Source organism: Haliaeetus albicilla, chromosome 11 (genome assembly GCF_947461875.1).
Source record: "Haliaeetus albicilla chromosome 11, bHalAlb1.1, whole genome shotgun sequence".
Taxonomy (NCBI): domain Eukaryota; kingdom Metazoa; phylum Chordata; class Aves; order Accipitriformes; family Accipitridae; genus Haliaeetus; species Haliaeetus albicilla.
This window is the reverse complement of record NC_091493.1, coordinates 26,956,426-26,974,645: the sequence shown is the minus strand read 5'-3', so window position 1 is coordinate 26,974,645 and position 18,220 is coordinate 26,956,426. Positions and strand designations below refer to the sequence as shown.

General features: G+C 45.7%; 1 protein-coding gene across 1 annotated transcript in view; it reads left to right on the top strand.

Annotated features, from left to right (window-relative positions):
* The window catches only part of ARL3 (ARF like GTPase 3), a 30,915-nt gene extending 12,991 nt beyond the window's left edge, over positions 1–17,924 (top strand). Inside the window, exons 4-6 of the mRNA XM_069796876.1 lie at positions 2,988–3,038; positions 4,996–5,181; positions 13,855–17,924. Of these exons, the coding sequence (XP_069652977.1) occupies positions 2,988–3,038; positions 4,996–5,181; positions 13,855–13,902 (285 nt within the window). The 3' untranslated portion in view covers positions 13,903–17,924. The remainder of the gene's footprint in view (positions 1–2,987; positions 3,039–4,995; positions 5,182–13,854) is intronic.
* Positions 17,925–18,220: the final 296 nt, after the last annotated feature.

Sequence of the window (18,220 nt, the reverse complement as noted above, 5' to 3'; positions counted from 1 at the left end):
TGGTGCAGGTTGTGCATCTGTAAATTGAGCCAACTTATCCCTCATGTTATTTCTTCATCCAGTCCCACCACTTGCAGTTTCTGCCCAACCCACTTACTCCAGGTTTTGTTTTGGCATGTTGCTCAAAGGAGGCACCCAGCTTCACAGGAATTTCTTTCTCAAACTCCATTTCTCCAACATGGTATATTCAATGGCTGTTCAAACTGGCGAACTGTGCAACTGAGCACCACAGCCAGAAACAGGCTCTTGTGTGCCCCTGGCCATAGAAGGGAGGTGGAAATGAGATACACTACAGTTCCCAGGACCCCCTGCTTCTGTCTTCTCCTAAACCATATTACACAAAGCAGAAAGGACCCTTTAAACAGTATTAAAAAGCAGGAAGTGATTGCAAATTCAAATCCATGCAGGTGCCTTTGAATGAGAGCTTGGTCTTGCATCACACACCTGTGATATTTGGAAGCTTAACCCAGGCAAATAAGGTGTGGATATCTGGCTGATTGCATATTCAGACAGGCACCTGCAGCTATTTGGCACAGTGCTTTCTGGTTTGGAAGTAGGCACTCTGCACATACTTTACCTTCTCTGTGCTGTGCTTTTGTGGCTTTTGCCCCAAGCGCTGTTGTCTCCAATTCTCATCTTGCAAAATAGCTCCCTAGCAAGGAACAGAGTGGTGCAGGAGAAAGCCTGGCTGGTTGGGACTCAGAGCTCTTCCTTGCCAGTTAGAGAAGCACCGTAATATGGGAGGTGCTGCCTTTCATTTGAGAAGTAGCACTCGACTATTGCGTTCATGTGTTGCTAAGCTTCCCCTGAGATGTCCCAAACAAGGACAGATGACAGTCCAGTTTCACCCCAGAGCACAACTGCCAACCTTGCAGCTTCTTGTGGGTGTCAGTCTCTTCTTCCAAGTGACAAGTGATAGGACAAGAGGAAATGGCCTCAAGTTGTGCCAGGGGCGGGTTAGATTGGATATTAGGAAAAATTTCCTCACTGAAAGGGTTGTCAAGCATTGGAACAGGTTTTCCAGGGAAGTGGTGGAGTCGCCATCCCTGGAGGTGTTTAAAAGATGTGTAGATGTGGTGCTTAGGGACATGGTTTAGTGGTGGGCTTGGCAGGGATAGGTTAGTGGTTGGACTTGATGATCTTAAAGCTCTTTTCCAACTTAAACAATTCTATGATTATTCCTTTCTTTTGGTCCGTGTTTCCTACCCCAAATGGGATGCACAGAGGTGGATGCTTAGGCAGGGCAGAGAGGACGGGCGTGGCTGATACAGTATTGGTGCACGTACTTGGGATCACATTGCGGGGAGAGGCTGTATGTCATGCCGTGCCTACAGGCCTTTCCCCATCATGTGGCACCAACTGAGTTCGGTGCTGACGCATCTCCACGCAGCTGCGTCCTGCCCTGCCGCATGTCCCCCAGCCTCTGTCAGCGTGCATCAGCCTGGCCCTGGGAGGACCACAGACCCCAAGTGATCAGTAGAGAGGTCTGTGAGGTTGCTGGGTTACCTCCTCAGGCCTGGCATACACATTCTCCTGCTGCTTGTTTGGTCCCATTTCAAACAACTCTAACGCTGCTCATTAAGGGAGTGCCTACAGTTTAATAGATATTGCTGCTAGAGATCTTCCCTCCCCCTACTATTTGGTCGAAATTATCCTGGAAGTGTGGAGTCTTATGCTGAGACTGCCTGCAAGGATGCCATTTATCTTGATGGTGGGGTGCTGTGCTCATGTATTCCCTGAAAACCAGACTGACACTTGCTCCCTGTAAGCCACCAAAGAGCATGCAGATGATGTGCTAGCAGCTTCAATCACCACTGATGGGGAATGGCAGGGACTGGAAGCAAAATGCTCAGTGTTTGTCACCAGCCCTGTCCCTGTCTGCTGTCCCAGCGCCCTTCTCCTTCAAAAACCTTCCCATACCAAGTAATGAAAAAGGCATGCCAGGCTATTCTTGCCTGAGTGTTATACTGAGGTTCCCTGTTTCTTTAGATGTAGCTTGATACCTGTACACTCTGAACTGCAGTAGCATTGCTAGGGAAAAGGAGGGCTGCTGGACTTACTAATTACATATTTAGGAGGTCCTTCAAGGAGCCTTTTAGCCTGTGCGAACCTAGAGCTGCCTTTGCTGAGAAGGCTCATTTGCATTTACAGAAAGAAATCAGCACATGCCGTGCTGCTTGGAGAGGGTGGAGACCCCCTCCTAAGGCAGGGAGCCTACAGGCTGGGGGGTATACTGTTCTCCATACCAGGGGACAGGTGTCTGGTTTGGATCTCCTCGTGGACCATGAGATGTGGTGCCCAGCCCTGAGAGGGTGTCAGGACTCCACTGTCAGTCTTTGTGAGCCAGCTGCTCCCTGTCTTGTCCATCATGCTGGTGGACAATCTGGCAGCTGAAGATGGAGTCTTGCAGGCTGGATTCAGCCCTCTTCCCCAAGCACCTGCTCCAGGAGGTTGCAGTAGAACCGCCTGATGGAGAGAAACTCAATGTCCCCAATATATTCATCTGTCCCCTGAGTGCCATTGTGTGTCTTGGTGGCTTATTGAGGAGGTGATGCATCCTGCTAGAGGGCAGCATGGCATAGTCACACCAGTGCAGTGCTTGTACACTGTTTGCTAGGGTGAAAGACCATGTCTGACTCCCCAGGTTTTGCCCTCCTGTGCTCAGCTTCAGCTTGTAAGCCAGTCATTTGAAAAGATACCAGTCTCCTCTTCAGATAACAGATGCTTTGGAGATGGTGAGAGCATCCCCAGTACTGCCCCCAGCTCCCTTCTGATCCTACCAACGTGGCTGCCCACCCCCCCAGCTTTAGAAGAGGTCGTTCCTCTCCCTTCAGAACGTCATGAAGTTTTGTCAACATTTGCTATAAATAATACTGGGGATCTTTGTGCCCAAAAGCATAATTATTAGGCTCAGCTCACTTAAGCGTGTGATACTGTGGAAGAGTGTCTTCTGGGAATAGTAACTTTTTCTCTCATTTCTTTTTCAGATCTATGTCATTGACAGTGCAGATAGGAAGAGGTTTGAAGAAACGGGTCAGGTAAGTTACTTACGCCCAGCTTCCTTTGAAGTAACTCAGTGCATCTGAGTGCCCCTTTCTCACAAAAGTTAGGAATATGATTTTGTTGTTTATGAGGGAAATTTGCATTTCAAGAGACTTGCCTTTCAACATCAATGCAGATTATTTTGGTAGATGTGAAACAAGGAAAATAGGTAGCCTAATTCTGTTTAAATAGAACGGTTTTCATTAAAGTTATACAATAATAGCAAATGGAGCCTAATACTGAAAGCAAAAACTTCTGTAAGTCCTTTAAACCTTGCCAAACCAAGACCCTGAGGAATCCTATTTTCTTATTTACAAAGTTGAAATGGAAATCATATTGACTTGATTGTCTTTTGGATGTAATTGAAAAAAACCTAAGAACTTTGTAAGTAGGACTGGCCAGAAAATAAGATTTCCGTTTTGCAAAGTTTTGATGTTTTGTAACATTTTGTGTTTTAGGATGGAACAAAAATAGGACTTTTGAACTTTCTTTTGTAAAATTCAGAAAGTGACAGTGTCCTAAAATAGACAGCAACAGATTTACCTCCCAGAAATGGGAGATTTAGTTGAAAGCCCTCTGTTATGCCTGATTTGAAGGAGGCACTTTATCTTTTCCCTCTCAAGTATCATGGACACACCCTAACAGCTGAACTGTTGATTGTTCTAGGCGTGGGGGGAATCTTTCCCCTGTTGGAGCTATTTCATTTTATATCAGTAATTAAATATTCATTGGGCAAAAGACAGGGAGAGGAAGCAGAAGCTTAGAGCACTTGCCTGAGTCAGGCGGAGTCAGCCTGGACCCCTCATATTTCCGCAAACACTTTTGGTTTCAATAAATCAGCCGTGTCAGATGAAAGACCTATTTTGCTGAAAAATTCCCAGCCAACTCTGTTTATAACTCCATTCTCTCATCCTGGTTTCCAAACCAAACATTGCTTTTGGGGGGATGGAGTCAGATTTCCACTGCAGTTTAGCATCTCCCCGACTGCACTCATTTAATCCAAAAGTTTCTAGCCAGTGGATGAAAGATGTTAGGGCGATATCTGAGAGCAGAAGACCTTTACAGCTAAATAAGGAGCCCACATAAATCTCATGTACTCATCTATCTGCAATGCCAGCAGTCCCTACAGGTTCAAGTTCTGCTGGGTTTGTCATATGTTCACATAGGGAAGTGACTTGAGACTGTGTACTTGTTTCACACAAGGCCATTGCACAACCCTAGACATGAAGTGTTTCAGCCATCGTTGATCCACTGCAGATTCAGATTTGACCTATTAAAAGAATCTCTTTGAGTCACCCAGTTTTGAAGGAACAAACCCATTTCTCAAGATGCCACCCAATGTATGCTGTGCACATGGAGCCAAAATCCAGCTAGTAAAGCTGATCTAGCTTGTCTTCAGCTAGCCAATGCCTTCAAAAGCATCGGCACTTTCTTGTGGGAGGGAGATTTCCATTTCTGGGGAAAAAAATAGTCCTCTTCTGCTCAAATTGCAGTGTATAAAACTTGGAACAAAACCCTGAAACTCATTATTAGCAAAGATATCAGGGCTGGTGTTAACGGCTGCTCAGGTACAAATGCCAGTCAGGCAATAACTTAAGACAGATTCCTCATACTGCCAATTTACATGTTTTTTTGCTGTTTCATCAATTTTGGTCTCCTGGGAGCAGGGACTGGTAAAACACAGAGTTGTAGCCTCTAAGGCAACTGCTAATTTCAGACCAAGATGAAGATTTTTGTAACCTGTAATTGGAAGAAATAGCTTTTGAACCTTGGGCAGAGATGATTGTATACATTTTTGCTCTCTTATAATAAGATCTAGGTTTCACTGGAACACACTCTTCTAGCATTTGCCCTAAATATATTTCTAATTAGAGACAACCACTGGTGGTTGAAGGTTTTCTTCCCTTCTGTCTCTCCATTTCCCCCCACCCCACTCCCTTGTAAATGATATAGGAGCTGGCTGAGCTTTTGGATGAAGAAAAGCTTAGTGGAGTCCCTGTGCTCATATTCGCTAACAAGCAGGATTTGCTGACGGCTGCCCCTGCTTCAGAGATTGCCGAGGGACTGAACCTACACACAATCCGGGACAGAGTCTGGCAGATCCAGTCTTGTTCAGCTCTTTCAGGAGAGGGAGTACAGGTGAGGCTCTGGAGAAGGCTTGCTGTGCCAGGAGGCCATCTGTAAGAGATTGTTGTCTGTTGATCTGCAGGGTGGGGCTGGACCGGCTGCCTCACGAAGGAGGGTCAGCGCAGCCAAACCCTTGCAGTGCAGAACACAGGGGTTGCGTGTCTTGTCGCCTAGGCAAAGGGAAGGGGGAGCTGTGGGCCCTTGGGATCTCTCCATGCCCCGGAAAGGGGAGAGTGATTGCCTCCCCACCCAGGACCCCTTAGCTGAGCCAAATGAAGACTGATTTATTTTAAAGAGACTGCTGTCAGGTTAATAATTTTCACAAAACCAATCATCTTTTACTATTAACCCCTCTGACTGTTACAAGTGTGCACTTCAGAAATCTGATTTATCTTCGCTACTAATGTAATTCGGCGTTTTGCTCAACCCAGGTGCCAAAGAGAAACTGATCAATTTTTCTGACCCAGAGAAACAGAAGAGTTGTGCAGGGGGCAAGGACCACTTCTAATGGCAGCATGTGGGGCAGCAAAAACCCACCGAGGGGGTTCAGCTGTGTTCCTGTGCCAAACTGTAATAGCTGTGTCTTAGGCTCCTGTGCTGTAGCCAGTTTCTGCAGTATAGTAGCTCTTTGTAATGTAAATGGGACCTAAGTTTGTTTATTTCACTCTTAGGCTTTCCTGAATTAATGAAATATTTGCAGTGCTCGCAATCTGAGCAGTCAGGAGTACTCCTTTCACTGATATTTAAAGAAACAAAATGGTGAAGACATTTATCTTCATTGCCATTTCAGTAAAACCTTATTTGCAGATGCTACAGAGCTGTTCAGGATAGTCAGATCTCAAGCTGAGTATGAAGAGTTGCAGAAGAAGCCCACGATACTGAGTGGGCAGTAAAATGGCAGATGAAATTCAATGTTGACAAGTGCAAAATAATGCACATGAGGAACAACAATCCTAACTATACACATACGACGATGGACTCAAAATTAGCTCCCGTTACTCAGAAGCAGATCATTGGGAACAGTAGCTTAGTGCTCATCAAAGGCCAGAGAGGAAAATCAAATGCTAGAGAATTATCAGAAAGCAAACAAGAAGCATCCCAGAAAACATTTCTTTTGTAGCAGAATAAAGGCATGGTAGGCCCATACCTTGAACATAACATTCATTTCTGCCTCTGCCCCATCTGAAAAGATTGTAGTAGTAGAATCATAAAGTCCAACAAAAAATTAGTTTGAAGGGTCTTCAGGAGATTTTTAGACCAACCTCATGTTTAAAGCAGGGATAACTGCGAGTCTAAAGGAGGTTGCTGAGGGCCTTGTCCAACCACGTTATAAATATCTCCAGGCATGGAGATTCCACAGCATCTCTAGGTAACCTCTTCTAGCACTTAACTACCCTCATCAGAAAAAATACTGTCCATATATCTGCTCAGAATTAGGAAAGATTTGAGAATCCTCTGTCAAGAATGATCAGTAGCACAGAGTGGCATCTGTACACAGGGATAATAAATAAATTAGGACTTGCAGCTTGGAAGAGAGAGGACAGAGAGTGGGAATGCCTTCAGGATTTATAAAATAAGGTATAAAAATGTCAGATAGACTATATGCTATTTTTCATGTTGCTAGAGGAAGGGCGTTCCTAATTAAAGAATCAGAAAACAGCTTAAAAGAAATAAAAATAAGTGCTTCTTTGCAAATTGCAAGCAATTAAATTGTGGATCTCATTGGCACAGGAGTTGTGGAGACCAAACGTATCAGTTGGTTCAGAAAAATACTAAGTGAATTTCTAAAGAAGAGATCTGCAGACAATCACTGACCACTAAAATCTGGAGGCAGCTTTTGAATGAGGAACAGCTTGGGCCATGGACTGGGAGGGAAGAACAGAGCAAGGGAGATCCTGTTCATACATGTTCTTTCCCTTGGCATCCCGAAAGGGGATGCTGGCCTGGAGGGACCATTGGTCTGAGTCAGTATGGCAGTTCTTCTGATTTAAAATTCTTAACCTGATGTTTAGACCTAAACAGAGTAGATAGTGTCCTCTAAAGGGCCTGCCTTTAGTTAGCTAAGATAGATACAAATTCAGCTATGTTGCAGCCAATCTTGTGAAAGGCTTCAATTCTATTTTGAAGTGGTGGCGGTAGAGGGAAATGCATTCCACAATGGCAGTGTATGTTCAAGTCCAAAGAAATGTGTTCAAGAAAGTGAGGCTGCAGTTCACAGGGTTGCAGGCAGGCATAGGTCACCTTCTTCCCTCCTCTAGGCTCTCCTCCAGTTTCTAGAAGTCCAAGTGAGCTCTCCAGCTGTGAAGGGGCAGTAAAGTGGCAGATGAAATTCAGGGATGCGTGTTGGATGTGGAAGAACTAAACGATAGAAAGTGGCACTTCCTGTTCGTAAGCTTTGAAGAATGCCTTCTCAAGCTGATCTGTGGGGTCTCTGGAGTGGGCTGCACACTTCTTCATTGATAGTGCCTTCTTACTGTGCCTTCTTCTTCAAGTACAGTGCATCAATGGAGTAAAATACACAGCCCAATACCTTCTACCAGAGAAATGAAATCTGCTTCTGCATTCACTTCCAGAAAACAGAAGACAAGAGCTAAATAAAAGTATTTGCAGGCCTATATATTTTGTTCATCATGCTTATCTAGACAAATTAATTTAGATGCAGGCCAGATAACATCCCGCTTTGTTGTCCGCAGTCTCATTGCCCTAAATACTGCAGCTTATTCCATAAATGATTATTGCGTAAAGGTCAGGGAAGTCACAAACTCTCTACAGCTTATAGAAAAAGAGCCCCTCCATTTCTCTTCTGCCATAACTCCAGCCCTGTCAAATGGGACAGCAAGAATGCCAAGCTCTCCATTTCCTTGGAAATTAATTGAACAAAATGGTTTGGTAGATGGCTTTTAAACTAAACCTGGATCAGCCCAGGAAGAAACGGTGTCTTCAGTCCTGGGATGCTTAAGGAGAGGTCAACATGCTCAAAATTTAGGGGAGTCAGAGGAACTTGTTTAAAGAATGAGATTAAGAAAAATGTTTTTGAGGATCATGGTGCACAATATCTCTACCAGTGGCTCAGAATGGGAGCTCTCTGTGTAGTTAAATCTGAGGTCACTGCTTTAAGGACTTCTTTGAGTAATGACAATGAATGACAGCAAAATAAATGAAGACGTGGAAGCATCAGGTATTCAGAATGAAAGCCAAGGAGTGAGCACGCTAACCGTTGCTGCTGATGGAATATATTAGCTAGAGTGAAACTGAGGACATTGCTGATGGATTTTGCAAGGAAGTGTAGTGGCGTATCTAGTACTGAGTACATGCAGGAACAGAGTTCATAGAGGATGATTTTTGTGATAGCTTGAAGGAAGAGCAATGAGCAAAGATAAATAATGCCAATGCAGGAAGGAGAAATAGTTTGAAGGTCATTTAATTAGTTTAGCTGCTAGCACCATGGTGTATAGAATTGGGTAGTTAAGACTGGGGATTTCAAGGTTAATGAGATTAGATTATGGTTAATAGAATGATATAAATTTAGAGAATTTAACTATTATTTGAAATGGGTTATTTAATAAAACTGTTAATTAAGGAGGAAATCCATATTGTCATCTTCTCTTTTAAAATTAACCGTTGGGGACTCCGGAAAAGGGGCCTAGCAATGTCCTGGGCAGGCTCAGAAGAGAGGTGACTGGGTTAACTGGAAACCCCATGTAGTGTCCTCTGGACACCAGCTGGTAGCCCCTCTTATGCCAGCTGAAGACTTCATTACCTCCTGACTGTAACCATGGGCAGCACTTGGCTTATTAATCAGACTTCATGCTGCCATTGCGGGAGGAGCAGCATCTCTCATGCTTAGAGGCTTTTTCAAGCAAAATGTCTGCTTGGGTATGATTTTATCCTTCAGCCCTAGTTAGGAAAGCAGGAAAGCCTTTTCTCCAGGCCCCAGCCATTTGGGCTCTGCCTCTGGAGCAAAGTCCTGCACCAGCTTACATGAAGACCCTTGCACAGGGTACAGTAACCGAGGGAGGTGATTGCCAGTATCAGCAGAGAAACATAAGGGAACTGTTGCCTCACAGTGGCTCTCTGGTGCCACATAGGCTCTCTTGGGGTTGTGTTTTGTGACCAGATCTCCACTTGAGTCCTTGGTGCACAAAAGCTATGTACATTCCACCCTGGCCAGCTGGGGTGGGGTGAAAGCAGGCAGGACTCCTCTGCTTTGCAGCCTGCCCTCTTGCTGGAGGTGCTGTTAAGGGGCAGGGTGTGTATTAAACATGACTCAAGGCTTCGGACTGGTCCGTGCTCTGCAGCTTCTTACTTGTCTGAAGCAAGAGCCTCCAATCAAGGCAGCACGAGCTCAGCCTGCCCTGAGGAATCATCCTCCAGAACGATGCTGCAGAGTATTTGTGTCCGGAGTCTCCCAAGCATTATGGCCCCCTGGAGACCATTAAAAGCCAGTGCAACTGAGAGTAGCCACTAAACTTCTCTAATTTATGCCAGAGCTGGTCTGGCCCAAAGGACTGTGGGAAGAGCTGAGCTGCCTTCTCCTCCCTGGCTGTTTCAACCCAGTTGCGAACGAAGCCCCAAGACCTAAGTTACGCTGATGCTGCGATTCAGCACTTTCGTAAGGGCAAGATTCAGAACAGGACCCCCTGGCAATGTTGTATCCCCAGAGCTAGGTTTTGTCTTAAAGATGTCTTAGCCAGGGCAGGCTAGATGGGGATCTTCCACATCTTAACAAGGTTCTGGGGCTACTTGTAAATGTAATTTAAAACCAATTTCGATGACTGCAGCTCTCCTGGGGCAGGCAGAACCGGTGCTTGTTGAGGAAAAGCAACCATGTTTACAGATTGCAAGGCAAAGTCTTGTGATTTTTAAGCAGGGTAAGGAGGGAGTCTACAGCTGCATCAGGGATACAAGGTCTCAGAGGACAAAATAAAAGCTTGCACCCAGGCAAAAAACAATGGATAATGTACTTGCGGGAGCCTGTAAAAGCCAGCCTGTATGACTGGAGGTGCAAAGAAATGACAGATAATGAAGGCACAGTCCTAGCTGTGCAGAGGGAGAAGAAAGTGACAGTTAAAATAACGCATACCAAAAACGTTAGAGATGGAGAATTTTGCACTTGCCTGACCCAATTTGTTATGGCAGACAGAGGATTACATGAAAGGATTAAGCTTTGCTGTCCTTAAGGTCACATTAGGGGTCACAAGTTTGTGGTCTTGCCTGATCCCTGGCTTGCAGGGGAGCAGAAATCGGGAGGCTTTTTATGGGGTGGAAAGGACTTGTTCGCTGTGTTTGAAGTCAGATTACTTCACTCCCATAACCACAAAGCTGATAATGCAGAGAATAAGCAAGCAGTGGGCTAATCTCAAGCAGGACTTTTTATTTCTCCTGGGGAAGGCTCTACCAGTCCTTTCCCAAAGGGCGTTAGAGTACAACTCCCTTGGCACAATAGCAGATGTGACTGCAGCAAGGCGGGGTTGTGCCAAGCAGCATTTCTCTGCAAGGAGCATTATCCTCTTCCCTGGAGTTCTCTCTCTTTGCTTTGGTAAAGTTTGCTAGCTGCTTCTTAAGGAGCTAAGAGAGGCAAAGCTGAAAGATCTGAAATCTTTCCCTGCTAAGTTTTCCCAGGGTTGACTTGAGGCTGGAATACTAATATTGTATCCGTCTCCATCCTCAGAGTACCTGCCAATGTCTCTGTGTCTCAATAAAGCAGCACAAGGACATCTATCAGGATCTAAATGTTACTGTAGGGATTGTACTTTCTGCACAGAGCCATCTTTTAAGCATGCAGATATAGGGACAGAGTGTGTAGGGACAAAGGATGACAACAGTTGACTCCTTGTGGACTTGACTCTTTCAAGCACTGTTTCCTCCTTCCTGTGCGCCTTCCCCATAGCAGCTCTTTGTGTTTGTAGCAGCTTCCCAGGATTTCTCTCTCTTACCAACCCTCATTCTGCTTCAAACCTTAGTTAGAAAAACCGCAAACGTACCTTTAGTTTCTTTTGCTTTCCCTTGCATTTGCTATTCTCCAGAGCATTTGGGGCCACTGCAGAACACACACACACACACACACACCCCCCCCCGCAACAAAGTTGCACCAGAAGCTACAGCTGTAGCTGCAGTGTGGCTGAAGATGAGGAAAGTGTCTCACACATACCTCTTTGATACAACACACGTAGAGCTGAGCATGTTCATTTTCCCTTTATCAGAGTCAGGCAGGGAGATATTTACAATTAAATATGATTTTTCCTGTCTATTAACTCGTGCCAGAAAAGAGTTTTTTAAATCTATTCCAGCTTTAAAAGTTTGGTGACCTACTTACGTATTTCAAGCCTGTTTGGAGTTCACCTTTTCTCTTGCATTTTGCTATGTCATTCTTTTGCCCTCGTTATATGCTTGATGCAGCCAGGCTCCCAGCCATGGTAAATCCCATCATAAACTCTTGCTTTATGACCCTCGCCGCACTGGTGCTGAAACGGTCTGTCTTTCCCCTTCCTGAGCTCCTGAATGGCAGCAGGCAGAGTTTTAATCACTGTGAATTCAGGTTGTGGTCAGATTAGGTAGAAGATAGGATGTGTGTTTGTTGTTTTGCAGTGATGTATTGTTTCTGGGATTACTGTGCTGAATAGCAGAGGGTGTCAGCTGATATTTATTACTTTAAGCTGTCTCAGCTGTTCTGGTTCAGCAAATAAACCTACATTCAAAATGAATGAGGAGCTCTGCTTGCCTTGTATGCCATGATGTGTGCAAATGTGATTATTGCTTCCGAGGCAGGGGAAGCTGAAATCATTGTGGGAGCATTTTTAGTTATTTATTTATTTTTACTCTTTGCAGGCAATCATGCAGATTTCTAAAGCACACAATCAAGCCAAAGGCTTGACACCTCTCCTCCTAGCCCCATTGTTAAGCCCTGGCATTCCTCATGCTGGGAATCGCTTGCTCCCTCTCTCTCTAAAGTGATAAGCTTTAAACCACGCTATTGATTGCTTAAGGCATTACATGTTTTACACCTAGGTTATCAGTGTTATTGAAAGGGGAAGACACAAAGCTACTGGGCCTTAAAATGAATCTATCTCTCGTCTTTTCCCATTTGCTCTGAGGATTTCAGACAATTTGTTTTACACTGATCTCTGCTGTGGAGATAAATAAATGAAACTGGAGACATCAACCCTCCCAAGGTTAGAGTTAGAAGTGTTATTAGTGTAGGGCCTTATGTGCACCCCAGGACAAGCTGGGCTTGCTTTTATTCTTTATTTAATGCAGCAACAAGGGCTGATTTCAGAAGTTGCTGCTCCCCTTCAGATAAGAAGTGTCACATAGCGCAGCTATCAAGGTGAATTGGTATTTTCAAGTGAGAACCTCTCTGCCTCTGATTAAGCCCTGAGGACTCCCTCTCTTCTCTCTTAACTCTTTAACTCCCCCTCCAACATGGCCACCACCTTTGTGGCTGAGGGACAACATGGAGGCATGGCAGTGGGTCTCAGCTCACCTCAAGGGCCTGCTGTGCTGTGCTTTTGGACATCTGTCCTTGGGGCGCTGAGGTCCTTGGCAGCCTTCTGGCAGTTTGGGGACAAGGGCATAGGAAGCCAGCGACACTGCTACCATGGGGCTAGCAGCGATGCTGGCCCAAACGCTCTGGTGTTTCTTAGGGTCTAACTATTGTTTTAATGATCCAAAAATGACCATTGAACCTAATACAGTGAAATCCCCCCTCCAGAACTCCCAAGGTGACATTTGCTCGATTTTCAAGCACAAAGATGTGCCACTCTCCTCTCATCCCCAAAACCTTACCTGCCTTCTTTCTGCCCTGACCCTCCCTGTTGGCAGAAGTACCTCGTAGGCAGGGTAAAGGTAATTGATTTGATGGGATACAAATATGAGGAGATTGTGCATCTTGCATTCTGTTGCATGCGTCTCACAACAGATAAGTGAGAGGAGCAGGTAAAATGTCGCTTTGCCCTTCAATAGCATATCCCATTCTGGGATCTCAGCAATAAACTCATGATTTGGGTATTCACAGCACAAGTGTTACCATCCTGCTTGCAGTGGTCAGAGATGTTGTGCACATATTTTTATGGAAATACTTTGAAGAGTATTATCAGCCTCTTAAAACGTGACCACATCTATTCTCACTGAACTCCTGTGGGACCCCTGAGGGCCCATTTTCTGTGGGGGCCCTGAGGAAAAGGGAGCAGGGTCCAGGTCCAGTTATTGCAGTGGCTTACATGGATCTGGAGTTCAAGGCTTGCAGCTGAGCAGAGAATTAGAGCTGTATTCTTAACAGGGAGCTGACTGTATAACAAACAGCCACCTAAAATCCATGGTCTCAAAGATAAGATGACTTGCCCGAGGTTACACAAATCATCTGTAGCTGAACCTGGAAATGAGCCTTCATCTGCCACTGACGTACCTTGACTGCAAAGTGATCCTTCCTCAAAGGACCTACACATAGCGACATGATGAGACAATGATACTTTTTATGGTCAGATGAAAGATTTATTAACCTCTGTGTGACAACATCTACTGAGCAAGGAAGCACTTATTTTTTTAACCCACAGCAGTTTTGGGCACAGAGGGCAGGTGGGGTGTAGATGAGGAGGCAGAACACAGTGCTTGCAGAATGGCGGTCGGGTGGGATTGGGGGATTCCTTTTCCCTTTGCTTGACTAACATTACCTTTCTCTGTCTGAAGGACGGCATGAATTGGGTGTGCAAAAATGTCAATGCTAAGAAGAAATAAAGCGTTCTGAGCTGCATGGAAATGGAGGAGCGGTGGGAGCAGAATTCTAGCCTGAAAACACTAATTTGCTGCTTTCTGACCAAATGTTTTTCCATCTGTGCACAGCTACAGCTGTTAAAAGAAAAAAAAAAAAGAGAGAAAAAAGGGAACAACATCGGTTAAAACCTACTGCTGGATTTGGAACTTGACCCGCTCTTTAGTATCGTTTTTTATCCCAATAAAAGAATTATATATTTCCTCCCTATGCATATATAGTATTAAATGTCTGATTAGCAAGCAAGTTTGTAAGCAGAAGGAAGACTGTGATTCAGTGTGGAGCAGAGGGAGTGGTGAGTTACTGTAGTTGCTTAGATGCATAGGACCTGCCCTATATGTGCGGGTTTGTGGTTGCTGAGGACATGCTCAGGTGTCAGTCACAGCTTCCCCTCAGTGACAGATAAAATGCGGTTGTGTTACCAATTGTGGGTAGTTTCTTAAAATAAAGCTGCTAAGGAGTCATTTGTGTAATGAGGGTAGAAGACTTCCACATATTCCTATAGCCATAAAAGAGGAGTTTGATCATAACGAGGCACTGTTGCATTGCGACACCGCTGTAGAAGGGAAAGAAGGGTTATATGTGTATAATTGAAGCTCTTTACAGTTGGAATAATGCAGCATGAGCATGCCTAGGGCTTTTCTCGCAGCTGAAGGAGAATTTAGCCCAGCATTTCACCTTGAGCCAGCAAAAACGTTCTTCCTACGTTCAGTAAGTTCCATATGTGAGATTAGTCTTGATGTTGAACAATCCCTGTTGATTTTCCCTTGATGTTAAGGCAACTCTGCAGCAAAATGCAATTAAGTCCATGATTACTTTCTAGAATGAGATACCAGGTCCCAGGTTTCCTTTTTGAAATGTGCAAAATATATTCCCCTAACCCCCTTCCTCAGCAGGCCTTGCCTAGCCCTTCGAGGGACTTGGGGGACTGCCCTATGGCAGGCTGGCTTCCCAGGGCCTGAGGTCCCCCAGCCCAGTGCCGTCTGTGGATTGCCCTGGTGGAGAGTAGGAGCCTGATGATCGGCAGATGGGAAGCACTCTTTAGAACGAGGATTCATTCTTCCCCGAACTGGCTTTCCTCTAAAAGAATGCAGTTGCTGAAATAGGGAAGAGAATTGTGTTTTCCACCTCCTCATCCCTGATTCAAATCTAGCCCCAGCTGACAGTGAGCAGGAGTCATTAGCACGCCAAAACAGCCATGTCCTGCATGAAGCGAGCTTGGTGACTCCTGGGCCAGTTTGTAATGCACAGATGGTAAAATAATCCCACTGCCCTGCTTGCCAGCTTTGTTTGCTGCCTGCCTGCGAAAGGCCAGAGAATGACTAGGGACTGCATTACCCCTTCCACCTCTTGGAGACGGACCGGCGGGCAGTATGGGGAAAGCTGCATGTACTAAAGCATGTGGCTTTACCACGCGTCAGCGAGTTGACTCATGGACCCAGGCAGACGGCTGACACCCCTGGAGCTCCCAGCTCTTCGCTCCTCCCTTCCCCTGAACATCTCCACCTCACAGCAGAAACATCTGCACTGTACGTGAAGCAGCCCTTGGCCGCCTACGTGTTGCAGCCCGGCAGATTAAAATCATCTGGGGCTGATTCCGGGTCCCCCCATACATCAGGATGTACAGTAGCGGTTCAGGGGTTGATCTGCCTGTAGTTCAGCTGTCTTTGCTGTGGCTGGGGGCAGAGGGACAGCTGGGACAGCAACTGCTTTAGCAATCCAACTTTAATCTGCCTGCCTCCGTGAGTCAGCACCCTGCGAGTGCATCTGTCTCCAGCACCGCAGCAGGACATGCATGCCGGAGTAGCACAGCCTTGCTTTAAAAACCAGACGACTGGGGGGGAAGAGCAGGCTCAAGTGAGCTGTTAAGCAATTGCTAATGACACAAAGTGACACAGCTCCAGCTTTGCATGGATTGAGTAAGGAGTCATAAGATGAGGAGAGATGTTCATTTAAACATAGCTGGTTCAGTGACTCCCCAGCTGCAACAGCTTACCAGGAACGGTAGGAATCTGAGCACCTGGGCCAGCCCAAGGAGGAGAAATGCATCCTAGCATCACCTTTTCCTTGCAATTAATGCATTTGCCTGATGCAAGCAGTGTAAAGAATTGCAGCCCTTTCTTGTAGGCATGCTTTGTGCTGGCTGAGTGGCAGAGCTTTGTGACAGATACTCCGGAGCTTTGGATGTGCCTGCACTGCATGCCAGATGCAGAGCGAAATGCTTGGATACCCCTCCCCTGGCCCAGACAGGACAGAGCAAAGTGTCCTTGAGGGCTTGGGCATTGATCCTTCTCACTTGCAAGGGAGTTGACTTGGTGCTTCCTTGCTCCCTACTTTTTTACCAGTGGCAAACTTACCCTGTGACACCCCACCTGTGCCACAGTTAGCTTTTTGGATCCAAAAAGCATCCAGGAGGGTAATTTGATTTTTTAGGCACACATTGGTTAAACTTGGAAATTTGTGTAAAGTAAATATATAGTAATTTCCCTATCGCTCTGGTTTGGAAGGAAAAATTGCCTTACTGAACTCAGGATCCAGAAGTGTTTGCTGGCTCATTCGTTATGTTTGGGAGTAGCTACACATATTGGTTGTGTGCATCTGTACCAGCCAGAGCTTCACCTGTAATCCAGTAGATTAATTTGGTTTACCTGTGCCAGGTAGTAAGAGAGGAAGACCATGATAGAGCGAGGTGTGCTGGGAAGATGGAGTTGGAGGGTTAAAATTACTTAAGTAAATTACCCTGCAGTCATGGCCGTAAATGCTCTTTGTATTGTAAACATCTCTCTGTGCATGGACCTGGTGAAAATGTAAGAGGATTTGAGGTTCTGTTCACTTGCTGCTCCTTATGTGAGTGCATTTACATCTGCTATACCCTCTACAGGGCTCTCCTCCCTTGACAGCACCTGGCTAAATACCACCCGTAAAACTGGCCGGGGCCAGCCAAAACCACCTGCTGCCATTCAACGAAACCCCTACTCCTCTCCCAGCCATTCAGCTCCTGTTTCGTTTATGGCAATTGCATATGCAAGGCTTTGTCCTTCCAACTCTGTCTGCTTTGCCCTCCTTTAAGTGAGATTCAGGGGAAGCAAACCGTCTCATTGGTATGGGTGGAGCTCTGCCACACGTCGCATCAATTCATAGATTTTTTAAAGCCAGAAGGGACTGTTACGTTCCTCTCTCCTGACCTCCCGCATAACACAGCCCATTAAATGCCACCCCGTTGGTGCGGTGACTTGCAGTTGAATTAGAGCACCTCTGGTAGGAAGACACCTGGCCTTGATTTAAAGGCTCGGAGTGACAGACAGATTCACCCCAGGCCTCGAGAAGTTTGTCGCAGGGGTTAATTCCCCTCCTGTAGGGAGTTTGTCTCGCTTTACTTTCACATCATTAAATCTGGTTTTACCTTTGAGATAGATGAAAGATGTCTCTCCTGCCCCTTTGTGTTCTCTGGGGGTGAAGAGATGATGGAGAAGTGACATTCTCCAAGGGCACATCAGAGAACGTGGGTCCAAGCCCCTGCTCCGACCACAATCGCTGGGCCTGGGGACTTTTGTCCTCCAGCTGCAGCCACGTCCCCCCCACTGCAGCTCTGATGGAGAATGTCTCTTCTTGCCCTTAGAGAATGCCTGCCAAAGCCTCATGCAACCTCCCATTTTTCCCCCTACCAATACCTCTTCTTGCATGTTAATGAATTTTTTCCTCTGTTGAAAATGTAACTGATCACCAGACTTTTTTATTAAGCATACTGGGATGAGACCAGCCCACTAACTCCCCCTTGCCCCACAGGGCTCTTCTGCAAAGGCAAAAGGTGGTGGCTGTTGCATTCCCTGGACTGGCGGGGTCCACACAAGCTCTTTCTTTTATGTTCCCTTTTTGAATTTCACCAAAAAGGGGTATTTGCAATATCTGGTCACGTTGTTACTCAGTGTATAATTTAGATGTCTTTGTCAAAAAAAAAGAAATAAATTAAAATTTAGTAGAAAGACAACTCGTGTTTGGGGTGATCCATTTTATTCGACAGGCTCATTTTCCCAGCAGTCAGTTGAGGACTGCGTCTTCCTGAGGAGTCAGTCTGTGAAGCTGCTCTTCCACCGCTCCCCTCTGTCTCCCCATCAGAGACAGTTGCCGGTACTAGAAGTGGTCAAAACTGTTGGAAGAAGCCTTTTCCCTTTGGATTTTCACATGTCCAAAACTATCAGAAAAGCCAGCCAGCGAGAAAGGCAAACTTTGGGAGGATCTTCTTGTGTCAAGAATCATTTAATAGGGTAAAAAAATGCATGTCAT